This window comes from Ursus americanus, chromosome 5 (genome assembly GCF_024610735.1).
Source record: "Ursus americanus isolate L20-20 chromosome 5, mUrsAme1.1.p, whole genome shotgun sequence".
NCBI lineage: Eukaryota > Metazoa > Chordata > Mammalia > Carnivora > Ursidae > Ursus > Ursus americanus.
Genome location: NC_142131.1, coordinates 48058323 through 48080248, shown reverse-complemented (window position 1 = coordinate 48080248; position 21926 = coordinate 48058323). Strand labels below are relative to the sequence as shown.

The 21926-nt window shown below is 51.5% G+C and overlaps 1 protein-coding gene across 1 annotated transcript; it reads left to right on the top strand.

Annotated features, from left to right (window-relative positions):
• The first annotated feature begins 13837 nt into the window (after positions 1–13837).
• On the top strand, positions 13838–15171 carry POU4F3 (POU class 4 homeobox 3). The gene is made up of 2 exons (XM_045795071.1): positions 13838–13957; positions 14275–15171. Exons 1-2 carry the CDS (start codon positions 13838–13840, stop codon positions 15169–15171), a joined length of 1017 nt encoding a protein of 338 aa, XP_045651027.1.
• Positions 15172–21926: the final 6755 nt, after the last annotated feature.

Below are 21926 nucleotides of genomic sequence, written 5' to 3'. Positions count from 1 at the left end.
TACCCATTACACTTGGTTCGGTGCCGGCCACTGAGCAGGCAGATAATTGGACTTTGCTTGACATCCTCCAGGTTAAACTCAGCTTCCTTAGAATTCCATACAACGCTTTCAGTGATCTGGTTCCCACGTCAGCTTCTGGGCCAAATTCCTGCCCTCCCCTGACCTGCACCCAACCTGTGGCTCCACTAAAACATCTGCAGTCCCTGAACTCTCTTGGGCCTCTTGCTTTTGCACATGCTGTTCCCCTCAGTCTAGAACATCCACCCACCTTTGTTTGCCTGTCAGAGTCCTTTCCATCTCTTAAGACTTACCTGAAACGGCCCCTCCCCTGGGAAGCATGGGCAGCAATTCCACGCAGAACGCTGTGCTCCTCCTCTGTGTTCCCACAGCACCATCCAACTTCCGTACACCTTTATTCACTAACTTATTGGGAAGTATTGACTGTGTTCCTGCTGGAAGCCAGGACTTTCTCTGTGCTCAGAGATCCAGAATGAGCAAGATACTGGCTCTATTGCTGACAAATAAGTCAACAGGACCTATGAAGGCACTGAATGAGGTCATGAGACAGTCATTGGCGGTCTTCTTTGGGGAGGGCAGGGAGGAAGGCCCATCTGAGGGGCTGATAGTTGAGCCGAGACCTAAAAAGATGAAAACAAGTCAGTCCCGCAGAGGGCTGTGGCAGTATTTTCCAGGATAGGAACTGCCTAAGATTCATCTGCTTCCCCAGTGCCAGCGAATGACCATCTCAAAGTATTTCATGAATGAATGAATGAATGAATGAGCCAGATTATGTTGGCTCCGAATGAGCCTCAGTTATCAAACTTGTAACAGCCTCACCTCACATGAAATATTCACATCAACCCAAATCAGGCCCTTCTCAGGTGCTAATAGCTGTGGGAAGAAAGGAATTCTGCTGAACCGGACCAGGTGATACCCAAGTGCAGAGAGAGCGTCCGTGTCAGTCTGTCGTGGCTTGCCCTGTTTTGGAGTTCGAGTGTGTGAATCAGCTTACCCCATGCAGACGCTTACCAGCAGGGTCAGGAGCAGCCTTGCTCCATTGTCACTAACTTGTCATTAATATTTCCACAGCATTAGAGATAATTATCCCCTGTGGAGTGGTTGGCATGTGCCAGGCATGGTCTCACTTCATCCTCATTTTGCTCCTATTATTACCTCCAAGAAAATGAAGACTCATCAGTGCTTTCTAGTTAGTAAAGGTGAAGTCAGGACTCACACTGGAGTCTGTCTCACCCAGAAGCCTGTGTTCTTAACTCAGCAACCCAGGGCCAGTTTGGTGGGTGTGCGACCTGGGCAGCGGCACAGGGCTCTGTGCTGAGAAGGGCCCCATGCTTGGTTTAACGCTCTGTTGTTGCCATCTTGAAATTTTTAAAAAATATTTATTTATTTATTTATTTATTTATTTATTTATTTATTTATTTCGGGGGTGGTATGAAGGACAGAGAGAGAGGGAGAGAGAATGTCAAGCAGAGTCCCCACCAAGCTTGGAGCCCAATGAAGGGCTCGATCCCATGACCCTGGGATCATGACCTGAGCTGAAATCACAACCAACTGGACCACCAGGTGCCCCTGCCATCTTGAAATTCTTAATTTTTGAGCAAGGGGATCTACATTTTCATTTTGCACTGGGTCCTGCAAATTGTGTAACTAGCCTTGCCTACATCACACTATGTCCCAAAACAACACATCGGATGTGGTAATGCACCCCAATTTTTGGAAAACCCTGTGTCAACCGCTATATTCCCTGGAAGCCCCAAACAGAAACTCCTTTACTCAAGATCTGTATGTTCACATCTGAGAATACATGAGTTTGGTTTTTTTCTGATTGTAAAAGTAATACAGACAAGTCCTAGAAGTAGTAGCCAAGGGAACTGCAGTTTTATCCGTAGTGAAACAAGTTTTTATAAGGAGAAAGTTAATTATGCTGGGTATATAAAGCTCTGTGTCCTCTATAGAAACTTTTGTATCCTATTTATAAATTTTCTTATCCTTTTTTTAAAGATTATTTATTTATTTATTTATTTATTTATTTATTTATTCAACAGAGATAGAGACAGCCAGCATGGGAGGGAACACAAGCAGGGGGAGTGGGAGAGGAAGAAGCAGGCTCCCAGCGGAGGAACCTGATGTGGGGCTCGATCCTAGGACTCGGGGATGACGCCCTGAGCCGAAGGCAGACGCTTAACGACTGAGCCACCCAGGCGCCCTTTCTTATCCTTAGCATGATTTTTAGACTCACTCTCGGATGGATGCCTGAAGAGAAAGTCTAAGAATTTGCAGCACCCAGGGGAATTGTTGTTATACTTACAGTCTACTTTTGCTCAATTATATGCTAGAGAGGCATCTTTGGATTTCAACTAAAATGTTAACTAATCCATGTTGTGAAATATTCTTATTCCTCTTGGTAAATATCCCCCTCATTTGGTAAAGGGAACTTAGCTTATATCTTGTACAATCCTCCAGCTGTCTAAATCAAACCCATGTCCCCTGAGCTCCCTTCCCTTTGCTGAAGCTGAAACTACCCCGCCGGGGGTTACCACCTGATCTCTGGTGCTGGTGATCCTGCAGCCCTCTCTTGCCATGAAAAGCCTCATATTGTGGAAGTTGCAGTGTTGCAGGCTGGTCAGGTAACTTCTGTTACTTAGCAACTTTCTCCTGCTTTGTTAAGTTGGGCTGTTCAATCTCCTTAATGAATAAGAGCATCAAGCCAGGTAATTGATGCCTGGACGTTTAGCTCATGAATAATTGACTGTCTGGGTAATCCTAGATACATTTCCTCGATCAGATTGTACAATGGAACAGTCATGTCATAGCCAGTGTCAAGTTTTGTGTATATGGTTTTGTTTTGTTTTTTTTTGTCTTAATTGGCTTTATGATGTCAGAAATCTGCTTTATTGACCCAAAGGCTCAGCTGAACAATGGAAGCAGTGATCCTCCCAGAGCTGGAACATGCCTCCTCTTTCCTCCGAAAGAGCTCAGCATTGCCCCTTCAGTTTGGGCTTAGAAAAGTTTCAGCTCTTCTTGTATATCTTTTCAGCTATCTTTTCCCACATACATCGGGGAGGCAATGTGGTCTAAAGGGAGGAGGGACTTGGGAATTGGGTTTCCTGGGCAATGCCAATCACTCACTCTGCAGCTCTAGGCCAACCTTAGCTTGTCTGACTTATTTATTCATTTATGCATTCGTTCGACACACGCTTGGAGTAGCTTCCTGTGTGCCAGGCACTGGAGAGTCCGTGAAAAACGAGGTTGGCCTCGTCTGCTTTCATGGAGCTTACGTTCGTGTGAAAGCACATGGGTGGTAAATGCATCAACAAGTAAAGGGAGAAGTAATTTTCAGATCGTCCTAAGTGCTGGGTTGAAAAACAAGAATGGAGTAATGGGGTAGAAAGTGACCGGTGGGGGTATGGGCTATATGCAATTTTGATTGGGGAGGCAAGGAAGGCCAGGGAAGTTCTCTCTGATGAGGTGACATGTGGACTCAATGACAGACAAGGAGGAGCTGGCCAGGCGAAGAAATGGGGGGATAAGATTCCAGGGAGAAGAACATGAAGACAGAGATTCTGCGATGGGAAGGGGCTTAGCCCGATGAGCAGGATGATGGGGGCACAGGCCGAGGCGAGGTTGATGTCCACGTTGGCTACCTACCTTTCATACCTTCCAAGGTGACAAAAGGCTCTGGGGCCTCCCTGGATGAGGGGACCCAAATACATGCCTCACCAATGGCCCAGGGAGCGTCATTTTTTAAACCAGAGGCTGTCAAAACTCAGCTCAGGTGAGTTCATTGATTCCGTGCAAATTTATTGAGCTCTAGGCAGTGTTGGCGACACTGGGTATATGGAAGTGACTAAAGCCAAGCCCATGCCCTCATCAAATCTACATGGTATTAGCAAAATTAACAACAAACTAACAAGAAAGTCAAATACGACTATAAAGTTTCTAAGCTAATGAGTGCTATGGAGACAAAGCAGAGAAGGGAGGGGGGAGAGAGCTGAAATGGTAACGAGAGGGATCTGGGGAGGCTTCGCTGAGAAGATGACATTTAAGCTGACGCCTGAAGGCAATGTGCAAGTGAGCCACGTGCCTGTCTGCAGGAAGAGCATTCCAGACAGAGGGAACAACCAGAATACCACTTTTTTTCTGGAAGACCTCCCCGCCATGTGCCTGCTAGGTTGTGTTCCCTTTTAGGAGACTTTTATCAAAAGGCTTATCACTTTCCTGCTTAAAACTTTCCACTGCTCTTGGAACAAAGCGCCAGTTTCTTACCATGGCTTATAAGGTCCTGTTTAATCCCCTCACCCCTCCAAACTCATCCCTTTCGTCTCCCTTGTTCATTGGCCCCACGAGCACAGCGTCCTTTCCCCTGGTCTTTGACACACGAACGCTTTCCCAGCCTGGGGTGCTGCACTTAGTCTTCCTGCGCAAACTCTCCTCAGAGATTACCACATGGGAGTTCCTTCATGGCATTCAGCTCACAGCAACTCAGAGGAAGCTTCCCTGACCCCCCACACCCTCTGACCATCCCCTGTCACACAGCCACTCTGCACACTGAAAACAGCTAGCAAACGCTTAGCGCTTATTCACAAAGGATTCGGTCATTTCCTACTGTCCTGGAACTGGCCGGTCGTATGCAACATGCTCTCTGGAGAAAATGAGGTTATAAATGCGAAGTGAAATCTGACACAGTACCACCTACCATACTGTGATGTATACAGCCCTTTGGAATATGACTTTCACTTCCAGATCCTTCTATTTACCACCAGACCTGATTTTGTTCGAGTTCTGAAAGACTCAGTTGCAAATGCATATAAGATCTCCCCCACCCTGTTCCGCAAAGAGCAGAAGAAATAGATGAACTGTCATTCTCACAGAGAGAAAAATATCTGGGAAAATAAGAGAGAAGAGCCTCCAGGTTCTCTATTTCTAATCTACTAGAACTTGGATGCTAAACCCAGGGGTAGAGCCAGACCTTCATTGTCCTTTTTGTTATGTGAGAAAAACAGTGTTTGAGAAATATAATAAATTATGGATAAATATACATGGGAAAAAATGGAATGGGGCAGAGTGTATTTAGAGTATTTTGTTTGTAAAGTGATGAATTTTAGTAAAGAGAAGCAACTGTTTATAACACCCTTCTGGACTGATGTATCAAAATGTGTCAATGGCAAGGTCATCCGATGTCAAAAGTAATATTTCACCCCTGCTCACGCACGCAGAAGACATGGGTCTTGGAAGACCGAGTCTCCCTCACCACACTACCACCACCACAAACAGCACCGACTCAGTCCCCTCCAACTCCCATAAATGTATGAACCCATTAGATCAAAATATCTTGATGCGCCAGGATGGCAACTCTTTTGTAGTGCTCTTCAGAGCCGCAGGACCCGCCAAGAAACACAGACACACATTCATCCTGTAGTGCAAAGTTGATGGTGGGGTAAAGAGGTGACTGTGTAAGTTTCCTTTGAACCCACTTTTGGTGGTACTTTATCAGAGCATAGGAAATTACAGGACTTTAAAAAGGAAGATGGACAGGGGCGCTTGGCTGCCTGAGTTGGAAGAGCATGCGACTCTTGATCTCAGGTTCATGAGTTCGAGTCCCGCATGGGGTGTAGAGATTACGTAAATAAAAACCTTTAAAAAATAAAAATAAAATAAAAAGGGAGATGGATAGTTGCTTCTCATCGAGGAATGCCTGCTCTTAGTCCCCCGGGGAAGGTAAAGGAGGGTGTTTAGATGGGGAGGGTTCTTTCTGCCCTACATCCTGACAGAAAGTGGCTCCATACAGCCCAGCTGGAAGGAACCCAATGAAAGAAAAGGATCAGGGTAGCTGCTGTTTACCCCCAGCCTATCCACCCTTAGCCCAGTACACGGGCACACCCTCCCCTCAACCCGAATAAATCATCACTGTTTCTTTCCAGTTTGGTGGATTTTTATCTTCCACATTCAGGAGATCCATCAATTATGTAGGCTCAGTGAGGCTCTCAGGGGGTGACACCTCTGTAGGTCTGAATGGCGTTTCTGAAGGGAAACCATCTGGCCTACCTTAACTTGTTCATCCCTGGGCTTCTCTCCCAGCTTGTAAGGTGTGGCGGCCACAGAGAGAGCCAAAACCATCAATATTTCACAGCCTTAATTAAAGTAAGCCGAGAGCTGTCAGCCTCTCACAACTGGCTTCCTTTTCCAAAACAAAACAAGCACCCGGCACCTTGACCAGGGGGCACAGAGAGAGAAATGGGACTTGGGCTAAAGTTGGGGTGGGGGAGGGAGGAAGCCCAGGACCTCACTTACCAAGACCTCCCGGAATTATAAACCCGCCAGAGCACAGCCGGCAAATTCCCCGGGGCGCTGGCCTGGGGGCAGGAAAGGGTCAAGGAGGGCCGCCTCTAGAACTCTCTAGTGATGGACTCTTGAAGGGGACTAGAAGCTGGGCAGCTGGGAACCGCAGCTCAACTTGGGCTCCAGCTGCATCCCTTAGTCCCGGGGAATTAGCTCCGGGGTCCCAGCATAGGCTTCCCCGAGGGCGGGGCCGGGCCGGTGGGAGGTGGGGATGGTGCAGTTCTCTCTGCCGCTGCCACCCCCTTCCTCCGCCCCGCGGTCCCCGGGTGCCAAGGCCCGCGCCGCCATCCTGCCCGGCGGGCAGGGGAGCCCGGAGCCCTGCGATTTCTACATCTATTAATTACCTCCAGCATGGAAGGACTGCCTATAAATACAGTGGCACTTTAGATAAAACTTTCATGCAGCTATTTAGAGCCTTTAAAATATAAATGATTTCCTCTAAATTTTTTATCATAAATCAGGGCATGGAGCTAGGCGACAAGACGCCGATTTCCCCCCTGATGGGAGCAAAGCCTTTGCTTGTTTTCCCTTTTTCGTTTTCTTTGCTATGTTTCTTTCTCCTTCTCCTTCTCCTTCTCCTTCTTTTCCTCCTCCTCCACCCCCTCTTTGTTCCCCCATTCCTCCTCACTTTCCTCTCCTCCTCCTTCTTTTTAATTTGCAGAGACCGGTTAATGGCTCTGCTACTCTTTGTTTCATCCAGGGGACGGAAGGGGAAGTGAACAAGGTACAGGAAGTTTCACCCCCTTTCCCGGAGGCTGCCTGGTATGGGTGGGAAAGCCCGCCATTTAGGGCAGCGCGCCTGAGTTCAAATCCTAACCCTGCCGCTTATTCCTGTGTGGTTTCGAGGAACACAACTTCTCTGAGCCTCAGCAGTCGTCCCTGTGAAATAGAGGTAGTAACAGTACCTACATCCTAGGTAGGGTGGCTGTTAGGATTAACTGACGGAGTACACACAGCCAGGCAGACAGAGCAAGAGCTCAGCAAACAATGAGCTGTGCATTGGCAGACAAGTGACTTAACCTCTCTGAGACCCAGTTTCCTCATTCATAAAGAAAAGGTGGAAGGATAATTCACTTCTGGGAAGTTATTGTGAAGAATGAATAAGGCAACAGCCTGACTCTAAGCTTTTAAAGCAGGGACCACGTAGCCCTTGTTTATCTTTGTATCTCCAGACCTAGCAAGTGCCCAGCACAGAGGAAGTGCTTGGCAAGCATTTGATGAATACATGAAACAACAGAGTGTCCTGCTTTGTTTGCAGAGCACCCTGCAGAACCATTGAACTTGGTTTCCATTGATGGTGATGGATTTGACCTGTACTATCTTTCCAAGATCCACACGTAGAACTTTGACATATCCACACTGAAAGGGCCCATGAATCCTGTCTCGCTCACCCTCTTGCAGTCCTGAGAAACCGGAGGCCCAGAGCCCATGAGTGACTTGTCCAGGGTCACATAGCAGATTGGCTACATATCCATATTCGAATCCAGACCTTTTCCCTTGCTGCCTCTTCACAACCAAGCTGACTGAGCAACAGAAACGTCCTAGGCCTAATCCTTTGGTCAGGGAAGAGGTGACAAACCAACTGGGTGACATGGGGATTGACTTTATGACTTTGAACTCCCAAGATGCCCATGAACTGGAGAAGAGAAAGGCAAAACCAGTTTTCATGGGCCAGGAATAGAACCATGTGATTATCGAGTTCAGATTCTGGAGGACAAGCACGGAGCTGGCCATGCTGCTGATGACAGTGATATTCTAAAGCCTAGAGTGCAAACATGATGACACAACAGGGCCTATTTGGGGGTGGGGGGGGGCAGTATGAAAAAGCCAAGGGCTGACTGTGGGAAGTTACTAGGAAGAGTGTCCTGGGCGATGGGCTGTCAGATCCAAACTACCGCCTGGTTCTCCTTGAAGCACAGACTAAACCCCCAAAACTTGGGGCCTCTCTCATCCGTTTCCGGCCGCAGCAACCCTGTTCCTACACAGCTACTGGAAGTAGACCTCGAATGCCCTGTCGGCTCCATAGGGGTTCGGGGTAAGTGGGAGGGAGGGGGATGCCGTACAGTAGATGCTCAATAAATGTATTCAGTGAGAGAGTGCATGATGGAGGGGGGCTCTCAGAGATCCCTGGCTTGGTCCCCTCGTTTTTCAGATGAGGAAAGTGAGGCCTTCAGGAGTCCGGGGCCTGCCTGGAGCCCTCCCGCGGGAGGGCCGGAGCTCGGCGGGCGGGGACGCCGGGAAGGGGAGGGCTGGCGCGTGCTGACCCCGCACGGGTGCTCGGCCTCGGGCTCCGCAGTCCCTCTGGGCGTCTCGGGTCTTCTGAGCCCGCGCACACAATGTGAGGCGAGCGGCCGACAGGCGAGGCCGGCAGCAGCTGCGCAGGCGGCGGGTACATGTGAGAAGTTTGTGAAAGGAGATGAGAGAAAGGAGAGGAAGGGGAGGCGGGCGGCTGCAAACACCTGGCCCGGCAGCCCCGCCAGCTGCCTGCCCGCGATGGCATCTTGAGTTCGGGCCGGGGCCGGGCCGTCCTATCTGGCCATCTCCCATCCCACCCTTCTTCCTCCTCCCCATCTCCCCCGAGGTGGAGCTCGGCCAGGGATGGAGGTGGGACCGGGGAGCTGCAGCTTCTGCGGGTGGCCTCTGCCGGAAGCGTGCCTGGAGCAGGGCCAGCCTCTGTGCCTCCGGGGGAGAGGCCGCCTCCCTTCTGGGACAGAAGTAAAACCGGCTCATCCTCCCAGGCTCAGCCTCTGGGCTTGGAGGGTGGGGAAACTGGTGCCAGCCCAGAACGTTAGTTAAAAGCATGGGCTCAGAAGTTAGAAAAACCTGGGTTCCAATGCCCAGCCTACCAGGCTTCAATGTTTCCAGTACCTTGGAGAACTCAGTCTCTCGGTGCCTCAGTTTTCTCATCTGGAAAATGGAGAAATACAATCAGTCTCAAAGTCTTAATGTGGAGATCCAGTTATAATTCTTTTCTAAAGCACATGGCCCAGAGCCTGGCAATCCATAACTGGGTTTTCTTACTGTCACCATCATCCTACTTCCAGAATCTTGGGGAGGATATTATTCATGCATTCATTCAGTCCATGCAAATTATTATATTAAACTCTTATATGGTGCCTGGCCTGTAGACATGGACAGATAAGACCCAGCCTTAAAAAAGTCCCAGGGTCCTTCAAGGAGCTGAGATGATAAAACATCATGCTCTTACCAAGAGATAATAGAGGAAGACGCAAAAGACTCCAAGAAGAGGAACTATCTCTTTGAGTCTTAGCAAAACTTACATAATTAGGTCAGGGCTTTTAAAAAAAAAAAAAAAAAGAATGTCAGGTAACAAGTTTCCAGAGCAATGTTTTCAAGTTGAGGGTCCCAGGCAAATCACGAATGTCCGTTAGGAAGTACCTCAGTCCTTGTGGTCCTAGCATGCTGTATTTTAAGGGGCTGCAGATAATTCCTGCTTATGCTGAAGTTGAAAACCAGTGGCCCACAGGAAACTGCCTCTGCCCCTCTGCCCCAGCATCCCTACAGGGCTAGTCCTTCTGGGGGGACAGAGGGCTTTGCATTCTGATTTAGAGTTACATGTGGCAATTTTATGTTCCCACCAGACTCTGAGCTCTTGAAGCAGTGGGCTCTATGCCTGCAGAACCTATCACGAGACCAGCCTCCAGGAGGTACTCTGCAATGATCGTAGCATGAAGAAAGTGTCCCCTTTAGTATCACTCCCATGCATGCTCCTGTGGTCCCTACTTGGACCCTCAGACGGATTTTGTTATGTGGGGTTGTGTGTGTGTCCAGGGGCACATGCATGTGCATTTTAATTGTAATTTAATGCCACGGGGGTGAGGATGGGGCATTTGCTCTCCAGTTTACCTCAGTCCCCATCTTCCCCTTTATACACCCAACTAGTTTACTTTCCTGGACTTGCTTCTGACAGTTTTGAAGTCTGCAAATCCTGCAGAGTGATCGTGGCTCTCCCTCTCATTCTATTCTGTGTGGAGTTTGCCTCATCTCCTCTCTCTCCAGGGCCTTCTCAGAAAGACAGGTCCCTAAGCATGAGTGTCACCTTACTGCTGGCTGTGCAGAGCTGCCAGCAGACCTTCTTGAAGGGAAGGATGAGAAAAACCCAGGGCACACAGGTTACCTGATGCAAGAGCGGTTTTTGATTTGTGATGCTACTGGCTGGGGGTGCTCGAAGGGGGGCTGGTGAGCTGAAGCACTGAAGGCCTAAGGAGGCCAGTTAGCCTTGCTCTGACTCTGACCCCTGCCTGACCTCGACCGTGACAAACATATCCCAGGCCCCTAAGGGGACAAGGCAAGGAAGGATGGATGTGGATGGGCCTGTCCTTCTGTTTCTGGGGGTTCAGCTTCATAGACAACTAGGGTATGATGAAGTGAGTGGGGGTGTCGCGGCACCATGGGGTCAGGCAAGTTACAGATTTCTCTCCCTGGAGGATCCACCATCCCCACATTACTTTCCCCCTTTTGCCTCCCTGCACTGGGCAGAGAACAAGAATGAGTGATCCTTAACGCTGGCGAAGTGATAAAATAATGCTGTGTTCAGCTTCTGGGAAGTTACAAGTCCTTGGAAAGAAGCTCTCGACTATTCACAATGCGTTTCATTTTTTTAAAAAAGATTTATTTATTTTAGAGAGAGAGAGAACAGGAGGGGAGGGAGGGAAGGGCAGAGGCAGAGGGTGAGAGAGAACCCACAAGCAGACTTCCTGCTGAGCACAGATCCCAATGCACTGTGCTCAGCTGATCCCAGGACCCTGAGATCATGAGCCCAAATCAAGAGTCGGCAGCTTAAACAACCAAGCCATTCAGGCGCCCCCAAATGCGTTTCATTTAAATTAACCAGAAAGGTTATTTTAAATGGTTATCCAGTATTTGGCTGGAGCTGGAAGTACTTATCATCTAGTCCAGCCCTCTTCTTGTGGGTAAACTGAGGCCCAGCCAGGATCACATAAGGCCCAATATTAGAATGCTGTCTAAACCCCAGCCCTCCTAAGGCTCACAGTTCTGGTGTGTACTCTGTGTTTCAAGAATCCCACCAGCTTTGCCCTCTGTCTTGTGCAGGAGTCTACATCGTCCCCCCGGCAGTGCAAGTTCATGGTCTATTTCCTGCAGTGGATTTCAGCTGCTGAGTCCATGTGGGCAAGGATGGAGTCTGACTCACATCTGTGTCCTGGTCCTCGGCATGGAATCTGGCACAAAGCAGGTGTTGAATAAAGGAAGGACAGCAGAGAACCAGTTTGCACCTTCAGACCAACCATTCTCCAGGGAAATTACTCAGCCCAGCCACTCGGGCTCCCAAATGCTTTATCTTTAAGGTGAGAGAGGAAGAAGAGAGGAACGAAGATTTGTTTCCTGATTTCAATGTGCCAAGCACCGTGCCGAATGCTTATCTCAGGGCATTGCTCTCAGCAGTCAGTGGAGGAGAACCGGTTTCTCCATTTAACATGTAAGGAGATGACAGCACAACGACGTAGGAGATGGCTCGTGGCCTCTCCGTCAGCAAGAGGCGGAGATGCATGCTGAATCTGAGGGCAAAGCCTGCGCCCCAAAGCGTCAGGCTGTGAGGTTTGCTGAGCACGAGGTACCAAGCTCAATGCTTTCCTTTCTCCTTTAGTTCAAAACACCTGCACCAGAACCCAAGAAGGCAAACAGTAGTGCAGCTGCCATTTTAGAGTCAAGGAAATCGAGGCTGGGAGAGGTTTAGAGGGCAGCCCTTGGCCTCTGGCACCTGGGCGGAGTCCTCTTACCCGGTTAGAGGACAGAGGATGGACAGGAACCAGGCAAAGGGGCTGGCTGCCATGCAGAGAAGGGGGCTTGGCAGGACCCGCGTGTGGGGAGCCCAGGCCTGGGCAGGATATCCTCTCAGTCCAAGGGCTGGCCCCTCCTCACCCAACCACCACGTGGGTTCATGTCTGGGGACCCGGGCCCACACACGCGGGCGCTCAAGGCCTAGCCCTAGCAGGCTGGTGAGAACTCTGAAACCCAAAGGCCGCTCCTGCGCAGAGGCGGCGTGGGAGGCGAGGTGGGCTCAGGTGGGCTCGTGGGGCTTCGCTCCGAACCCCGGAGGGCGGCTCTGCGGTGGTACCAGGACTCCCCGTCCATTATTCACGATGTTTACTAGCGCGGGGAAAGGAGAGGGAAGGAGAGGGAAGGAGGGGGAAGGAGAGGGGATCAGGGTAGAGGGGAGGCAGGGGTGGGGCAATACCAACCCTGGGACACTCCGGTCCACGAAACTCCGGGAGGAAGACAAAGTACAGAATTGTGGAGCCTGGGAAGTCAGACTTGGTGCCCAGCACACAGTATGCCATCAGTTAACGTTCGTGGAATGGATAATGGAAGAGTGACTGAATGGCTCTGCTCCCAACCAGCTCTGTTGTCTGGAGCGAGTTGCTTAACCCTCTGACCCTCGTTTCTCTCGACTGTAAAACAGAATAACAGTACCTAAGGGTGGTGAGGATACCATGAGCTAAGTCTCTAAACGACCTAGCATGTATTAGGCGCTCAAAAATGGTAGCTCTCGCTCTGGGGGAATGGGACGTGTAAGCGCTGGCAGCCGAGCAGAAGTGTACTGACTGACTCCCAAGGTGGGTGGGCAGTGCTCAGTAAGCTTCCATAGACAGACGGGTTGGGAAAAGGGAAGGGGGCCAAGTTATCTTTCTCTAGCGAAGGTAAGAACCGCGAGCGTGGGGAGGAAGCCTCAGGCCTCCAGGACCGGGCAGGCAGTTACTTCCCTCATCTCCACACCGCCGGCCGATTGAGGTCACCTGGGGCTCATTCTGGCAGCCCCTCACCCTCCCTGGAGCCCGTCTGGGTGCTTGGAGGCGCCTCTTCGCTGAGCCGCGAGGCCGGACTCTGGTGGACGGCTCGGGCGTGGGGCCAGGAGCGCCCTGGAAATGGGCAGTTTGGCGGCAGCCTGGCCGACAAGGAGTGTGTGTGTGTGTGTGTGTGTGTGTGTGTGTGTGTGTGTGTGTGTGTAGTAGGGTCAGCTTCCTGGCCCCGCTCAGCCCGGGGCTGCCCTTCGATCTGGGCAGTGCGAGTTGGGACAGGACAGAGAGGCTTGGCACTTTGGGGGGAAACAAGTCCACGAAGAAGAAGAATCCGGAAGGTCTGCGCGCTGGAGCCAGGCGGGGCGGGGCGGGCCGGGAGAGGCCAGGCCGGGCCGGGGTATAAATGCTGTCGCGGGGGCGGCCGTGGCGGGCGCACAGAGACGCGCCTAGAGCTGCTGCCTGGCCTCGCCTCCCGGGCCGCCCCTGCGAGTCCCGGGCGCGTGAGCACGCCTGCGCGCGCCCGGGCCCTTCCTGGCAAGCGGCTTGTAAGATGAGTGAAGAAGCAGGTGGGGGAGAGGGGAGGCAGCGAGCGAGAGGGCGAGGGGAGCGCCGGCGCTGAGCGGCGCTCACTTGGAGCGCGGCGAGCGAGGGAGACGAGTCTGATCCATGCCCCTCGCTGCCTCCCTGCCAGGCGCGCGAAGATGATGGCCATGAACGCCAAGCAGCCTTTCGGCATGCACCCGGTGCTTCAAGAACCCAAATTCTCCAGCCTGCACTCCGGTTCCGAGGCCATGCGCAGAGTCTGTCTCCCAGCCCCGCAGGTACGTAGTGGAGCATAATTACCGCTCTAAGGCACATTTTTTGACAGGCACTAGCTTCATGTTTTTTTCATGTCGCCCAGAACAATCGCCGCTGTCTGAACCCCTCTCCTTGTCTCCCCCGCGCTCTCTCCCGGCGCGCTCTCTCTCTCATTCATGTCTCTCTGATCCACACGTCTGTTCCAGCAGAGCCTCTGTCTCCGTATTAATTTTTATGACCTGGGCTTTGAGGAGAGACATCTCGGTTGCTTGAAAATGTGTTTTAATCCTGAGTTGACAGTATTCCCCACTGACCGTGCTGTGCGCCTTCTCGCTTGCAGCTGCAGGGTAATATATTTGGAAGCTTTGATGAGAGCCTGCTGGCACGCGCCGAAGCTCTGGCGGCGGTGGATATCGTCTCCCACGGCAAGAACCATCCGTTCAAGCCCGACGCCACCTACCATACCATGAGCAGCGTGCCCTGCACGTCCACTTCGTCCACCGTGCCCATATCCCACCCGGCCGCGCTCACCTCGCACCCGCACCACGCCGTGCACCAGGGCCTCGAGGGCGACCTGCTAGAGCACATCTCTCCCACGCTGAGCGTGAGCGGTTTGGGCGCCCCAGAGCACTCGGTGATGCCGGCGCAGATCCACCCGCACCACCTGGGCGCCATGGGCCACCTGCACCAGGCCATGGGCATGAGTCACCCACATGCCGTGGCGCCTCACAGCGCCATGCCCACATGCCTCAGCGACGTAGAGTCGGACCCCCGAGAGCTCGAGGCCTTCGCCGAGCGCTTCAAGCAGCGGCGCATCAAGCTGGGGGTGACCCAGGCGGACGTGGGCGCGGCTCTAGCCAACCTCAAGATCCCCGGCGTAGGCTCGCTCAGCCAGAGCACCATTTGCAGGTTTGAGTCTCTCACTCTCTCACACAACAACATGATCGCGCTCAAGCCGGTGCTCCAGGCCTGGCTGGAGGAAGCCGAGGCCGCCTATCGAGAGAAAAACAGCAAGCCAGAGCTCTTCAACGGCAGTGAGAGGAAGCGCAAACGCACGTCCATCGCGGCGCCGGAGAAGCGCTCACTGGAGGCCTACTTCGCCATCCAACCGCGGCCCTCATCGGAGAAGATCGCGGCCATCGCCGAGAAACTGGACCTTAAAAAGAACGTGGTGAGGGTCTGGTTTTGCAACCAGAGACAGAAACAGAAACGAATGAAGTACTCGGCTGTCCACTGACTGCGGCGGGGCGCAGCGTCCGGGTCCGGGAGAGCTGAGTGTACACCACCCCCGGAGTGGGGGGGAACGGTTATGGGGGACTCCAAGACGTTTCCTGGCAGGTCAGGCTCTCTCCCCCGAAGCCACAGACTTTCCCCTTTATCCCACCTCGTTGCCTCCCGGCCTTCTCTTTCTCTTCTTTCCTTTCTATTCCCACCAGAAAAGTTATGGCGCTAAGAAAAAATTGAAGAAGGGCAGGCCTGGAGGGACTAGCGCTGTCCCTGGTGCTGAAAATCGCCCTCGCGCGCTAGGCTGCGCGACCTCAGGGCAGGAGCCCAAATGCAAGGGATAGTGAATTGGCCCGACCGCAGGACTCTGGGGGTGAAGGCGCCACTTTGCTAAGCGCGATTAGACAAAAGATGAAGGGATGGGAAGGCAGTGATAAATAATAATACAAAGTCTAACTGGGGCACAAACATGTACTGGAGATTTATTTAGAGTATATAAAATACATGTATGTTTCCAAAGGATAGCCTTATACTCCTTTATCCTCTTAAATTTTATCCATCTCATCCTTTGGTTTGTAGTAAGTTTTCTAAGGTAGCATGGATTAGGTTCAGGGAAAGTGTGCGTGGAGTTTCGAGGTCCCAGCTGTTCTCTGCGGTAAGTTGGGCTCCAGAAAAGATGGGCCCAATTCAGCGACTGAAAATGCTGGGATCACATTCCTGGTTGCAAGCAGCAGCTGGCAACTGCTCTGGCCCATCCTCCCCGATCTGATGGTGTCTGAGGGGGTAATTACTGCCGATGGAGAATGAGGGGGATTGGTAGTGCTCTGGACCGACTGAGGACTGTGACCCCAGCTCGCTGCTCCAGCCAGATTCCCAGCGCAGCATAGAGGCGGCTCTTCAAAAGTAATTGTAACTGCTCTGAATCATATGCAAGTCCTTCCAACACGTCTAACCTCGTTGTGATTTTATTATTGTTGTTAGCATTGTTATTGCCTATTATTTATTTAACTCTGCTTCTTTCCATCCCCCTTTTTTGGGTGTCTCCTGGTGGAGGTTCACTTATGGTTTTGGGGGGAAAGAGGAGCCAGACAGCTGGCCTGGACCCTTCTCACCCACGTCCCTCTGGCCCCGTCACATTTTATCTTTCGTTGCTTCATGTAATTTGCGTGTTGCTGTGTGACCTTTGGTTTTGTTCTCCAAATAGATACAATAAAATATTAAGTTTTCTTCTCTTTACCCCTTGAATTAACTTCTAAAATAAATGCTTTATTTTTCAACCCGCATCACAGTGCTTTTCTTTCTCGTAGGCTAAGAAGTACTAGTCTTGGAAAGGATTTAAAAGTGAGAACACATATGGGCTGGGTTCTCACTTCCAGCAGGCCGGTCTCTGGCCATCTCTCTCCTTTTCCACGCAGCCTCACCTTCTTACTCTGATCTCCTCTAGGGAGATCTGGCAGCTCATCTCCAGACCTAGGGTTACAAGGCACTTCCCCCCTATGCTTCCCTGCATGCGAATCTACCAGCCTCCGTTCGCTCAACTTGATTCAGACCCGTTGCAAACTTTGAGGCCTGACTGATGGGAGTAGAAGTCCCCAGTACTTCCACTCATTGGCTGAATGATCCTGAAGCCAGTTTCTTACTGTCTCTAAAAAGCCTCGATTGCTTGTCTGCAGGATGAAGAGGCGAATATTTCCCTCACAAGTTTATTGTTAAGATTAAATAAAATTGTTTATTTAAGGCATCTTTTAGTGCTTGGTGCTTAAGATAAAACATTATTTCAAAAGATTCAAATGGCTGGATAGGAAGTGAGTAGATAGATGCAAAGAGGGAGGAAAGTGTTCTTCGCTGGGACAGAGTCTGTTGGGGTCCCTTGAGGGTCATTTCAGAAGCTCATTTAAAACTGTCAGCCAAGAACTTACTCACCCCAGGGTCTATCTCATCTTCTCTGTGGGGGTCTAAATGATAGATCTGCTGCAAAGATCCTAGCATAGTGCCTTGCGCACAGTAGGTGCTCAACAGATGGCAGTTCCCTTCTCTCTCACTCTCTTCAAAAGGGGGAAGAAACCTTTTTGTGAGCGGCAGAAACACCTTCACGACCTAAAAATTAATGTTCCAAGTCTAGGAGTGGTCAGCACATTTTCCCTCTGTGTCTTCAAAGAGCGGTGGGTCATCACCTCCGGCCTGAAATTCGGAGCACAGCGGGTCTCCCCTCGGCGCGGTGCACCCCCTTTGCTGCACAAGCAAACCTGGGGATCGCCCCCAACTCCTGGGCCTCAGCCCCTCGCCCCCACCTAGCGCAACAAACCCAGCGAGGCCTCCACCTCCTTCTCCATCGGGTGTCCTTTAATAATAAATGCCCTTATGCCATTACATTATATTGTGGGTTTTGAAAATTTAAAATACGGCTGATGCAATATTAATTGCCTATAGTGGTATAAAACACAGGGCCGGAGCCCAGCCGGGCTGCAGAGGAGGCGGCCGTGAGCGTCCCGCGCCGAAGTGAAGCGCTCCAGACAGACGCGCCTTTGCGGGCTGCGACGTTTCCTGCAGGTAAGAGCCTTCAGCTTTTCTGGCCCGGGAAAGAACCCGATATCCGCCTCCACCTCCTTTCTGAAAAGTTCCCTGCTGTTTAAATTAATAACCTCAAAAGTTTGGAAGACTTTTTTTTTTTTTTTTTTTTTGGAGAGGGACTGATGAGCCTCCTGAAAGTTAAGATCTGCTCCATAACCGGCCTGTTTGGGTTGTGAGTCGACCCGCGCCTCTGCGACTGGTCCGCTTCAGGCGCCGGGGCTGCCCTGGCGCACTGGTATTTTGATCAGTTTCTACCTGCGGGCGGGAGCTCCTGCTCCGTCCACGACGCGCCCCACCCTTTCCCACCCACTGAGCGCGCCGTGCCGGCGCCGCTGCCTCTCTCCTTGGGCTCTTTCAGGAAGCAACGGGAGCTGTGGTTTCTCCGGAATCATGCAGTCGCCTCTGCCACTCCTCCGGCAGAGGCACAGACCTCTGAAGAGTGGAGGGTGGGTAGGTACCAGCCGGTTTGGGGTTCACATAGGCCTCCTCTGCATCCTGGTGGATGCAAACCTAACCGTGTGGCCTTGGGCAAGTCATATCACTTCTGTAAGCTTCTTTTGCTGGCTGCAGGCCTCACAAAAATAGTTTTGCAGAGTAACTGAAAAAAACTCAAAGCGGATTTTCCATTCCAAAATACCACCAACTTAAAACTACCAATATTCACTGTCCCGGCCCAGCTGGAGTTTCTTTAAACTTAGCCAAGAGAAAGGAGGGAGGAGGGCAATGTTCAGGGCTGTTTGTATGGAAAGCTGCATTGGGCCATTCGAGGTGGGATTTTGAGAGTCATTTGTGGAGTTGGGCGAGGATTCCAGGTACTTGACTGTCTGGAATTAGGGTCTGACCCGGAATGGCTGAAGCCAGGGCTCCCCCTGAATCCTGGGCCCCTGGGTTCCTGTGTGATCTCTGGCCAGGAGCTTCCTCTCTCTCTGTGCTTAAGACAGTTATGAGTTTTGTTCATTGTTTTATACCCAGTGCCCAGCTCAGGGTCTGGCCCAGAGTGGCCGACAATAGGTATCTGTGAAATGAATGAAGGAATGAATGAATGAGGTTTTTGTTTTATAAAATGAAAGAACGCCTTCCAGCCCAATCCTTTGTAGATTCTGGGTACTGTAGGGAAGAGCAGACACCGTCAAGTATAAACAAGGGAGTGGGGTCAGGGTCAAGGTGGTGATCTGCTTCCATTCAAAGGCAGCCAGTTTCCTTCCTGTTTAAATTAGAAGAAACCTTGCATCCCTCTGTGGTTATCATGGGTACAGAGGGGGTACTCTGTGATATGGGCCCTCAGAACCTAGAGGAGGAATCCGGGAAGAGGACCAGGGGGTGACCTCTGCCCTGCTGAATGTTCCTGACACCCTCTTGGCTGTTGAGCCTGGGTTGTTTTACTTTCCTGCTGAGAGCCTCTGGGTCTGGAGTAGACAGACCTGGGGTGGAATACCTACTCCATCTCTTAGATGAATAACTTTAACTCTCTTTACTCCCTTTAACTCTCTGAGCCTCAGGAGCCTCATATGTAAAGTAGGAAAAAAGACTATCTTTCAGGATTGCCGTGAAGAGTATCACACAGGCCAGGGCCTGACACATAGTAGGTATTAATAGATACTTAATCTTTTTAAAACATTACTTATGCTCAGAAAAGTGGGAGTTAGTGTTGCAGGGGCAAAATCAGGGCTTGGCCTCAACTAGGATCAACATTTTCCCTCTGTGAACCACAGTGTTCCTCTGTAAAATGAGAGCAGTAGCAGTGACTACCAGCTCTCCATGGGGTTGTCAGGGGTAAACCAGAAAGTGTACAAGTAACCTCTTTGCACACCGTGTGGCCCAGGTACGGAAGGGACGATGTAATTCGCTGCCCTGGAGTCCAAGGTGCGAGTTAAGTTCCCACTGACAAGCTTGACCCCAATGGCGGCTCCTTGAACTCACGCCTTCCTTCTTTGCAGAATCCTGGCAAGCACCAACGTCTTGATGGTTGCGAGACTCGGCGCAGCTCTCCCTCCCAAGGGGCGGACTCCAGTGGGCAGAGGAAGCTGCGATGGGGTCTCTGACTCGGTCTCCCGGGCCCAGCTCCACCTTTGGGCTTGGTGTTAGAAGGCGTCAGCCTAGGGCGACACTTGCTGGCGACAGCCCCTCTTTTTACTTAAGGAGAGACTGAGGCCCAGAGAGGGGAGGAGGGACTTAGGTGGCTCCTTCTACCGTAGATTGCTCTTTTCCCCAGTCATGCCGTCTTGTTACGCTGCTGTATTTCTTTCTTAGTCCTCATCATTCCCTGACCGCACCCTGTTTATTTATTTAGCGGTAAATGCGCTCAGGGCAAGAACCTGCTCCGTGCAGTACCCTTCTCCCTCACCCCCTCCCCATCCCAGCGCAGAGCCTCCCACACAGTGGGCGCTTCACAAACGTTCGTGGGATAAGCGAATAATAAAATCTAACACGTATTAAGGGCTTCCTGTATGTCATACTGTTCCAAGCTCTTAATATGTACTATTAATTCTTAAACAACACGAGTAGGTCCCATTTTAAACCCCATTTTACAGATGAGAACTTGGAGACACAGAGTGTTTATGTTACTTGCCGGGGACAAGTTGCGACACAGCAATTTGGTGGGGAGCTGGCAAAACACCGGCTTCTTCGCCTCAGTGGTCCGCAAGCGAGACCCAGCTCAGTCAGGGGGCAGGGGAGGGGGGCCGCTGGAGTGGAGGCGGAGCGGGAGCGTCGTACGTGGCTGCCGGGGCCGCGCGAACCAAAGAGGTGGTGTAAGCCGACGAGCCCCCTCCCCCCGTCCTCGCCGCGTTTCGGGGCCATCCACTCGCGCTGCGGGTCTCTCCCTCGTGGTTTCGCGCCGCCTCCCAGGTCTTCGTCACTATTGGTGTCCGTGTGTGCGCTTGACTCCCACGCAACCCGCTCTCAGCTTCCGTCCAACCTCGCAGGCGCGAAACTGACCCCAAAGTGCAGGGGCGAGATGGGCCGCGACCTCTGCGCGCGCAGAAATCCCCCCTTCCGCTCTTCCCTCTCTTCCGCCGAGCGGCGGGAGCCCCCTGCGGTCACCCCGCCCCGCCGGGCGGACGGAGCCAGCGAGGTCCCCGGCAGACGAATTAGCCACCTCTTCGATCGCTCTATTCCGATCAGGTCAGGTTTCCCTCCGCCCCCCGACGGCGCTTCCGCGCTCGCCCGGCTCCCAGGGCTCCCTCCGCGGGGTCAGGGTTCGCCGGCTCCTCCCCGCGCCACCTGAGGGGGGCTTCCTCTGCGCGGCGTTCCGGCTTGGGGAGCCCCCCGGACTGCGGGAGGAGGCGTTGCGAAAAGAGGGATGGGCAGCCGGGCCCAGGCTCCTCCCGGGAAGTCCTCTCCGCCGGTTGCTTTCTGTCTCCAGCGCTTGGAGGACTTGTCTCCATAAAGCGTCGTTTCTCTGCACTTGTCCTCATTCCGGTACTGCCCAGCCTGGTACTGGAGGCAAACTGGAACCGAAGCAGCACGGTCTCTCTCTGAGTTTAAATTTGAATTTTAGGATTTCACACACACAAAATCCTGGTGTTCATTTTGCGAAAATCAAAATGTTTTTGGACTTCTTTATACTTATTTGTGATTGATGTTGTTTTTACTTTGAATTACACAGTGAGGGAGCATCACCATAATTTCAAGAAGTCTCTGGACGTATCCCATCCCCAATACCATATCTTTTTTCCTCCACACAACACGTCCTCCACCCATCCCGCGCGCGCGCGCACACACACACACACACAAACACACACACACACACACACCAGCCCAGCTCCAAAACCCCTACATCCCCTCCTGCGACAGAACCTCCCAATGCCTGGGGCTTTGCTAGGCAGCTCACCTCTTGGCAGATATAGTTAATGTCCAGCCTTCATAAATCAAGACCATAAAAAGCTTACTTTCATATGCACTCAATTTCTACCAAACCTAAACTAATTGCATAAATTCCTTTAGGCCACTCAGGGCTGCTCTCTGGGTTGGGATCTGATCAATTAGTCATTAGGCACTCCATTAGCTGGGGTTTAAGCTGCCTCATATAAATGTCTCCTGTCAATTTGCTTGTAATTGAATGAATAAAAAAGGGTACAATTATTAGCACAGAGGATCAGAATGTAGAGAGGTCAGTTTTATTAAAATATTCTAAAAATGTCTTAATCTAATAATAATAATAATAATTACAACAGCAACAACAACAACAATTAGAAG

What these genes read in the sequence shown, in the direction of transcription:
- POU4F3 (XM_045795071.1), top strand. Translation starts at nt 13,838, where the DNA reads ATGATGGCCATGAACGCCAAGCAGCCTTTCGGCATGCACCCGGTGCTT. An exon ending in TCTGTCTCCCAGCCCCGCAG is followed by an intron (nt 13,958 to 14,274) that starts GTACGTAGTGGA and finishes TCTCGCTTGCAG; the next exon opens with CTGCAGGGTAATATATTTGG.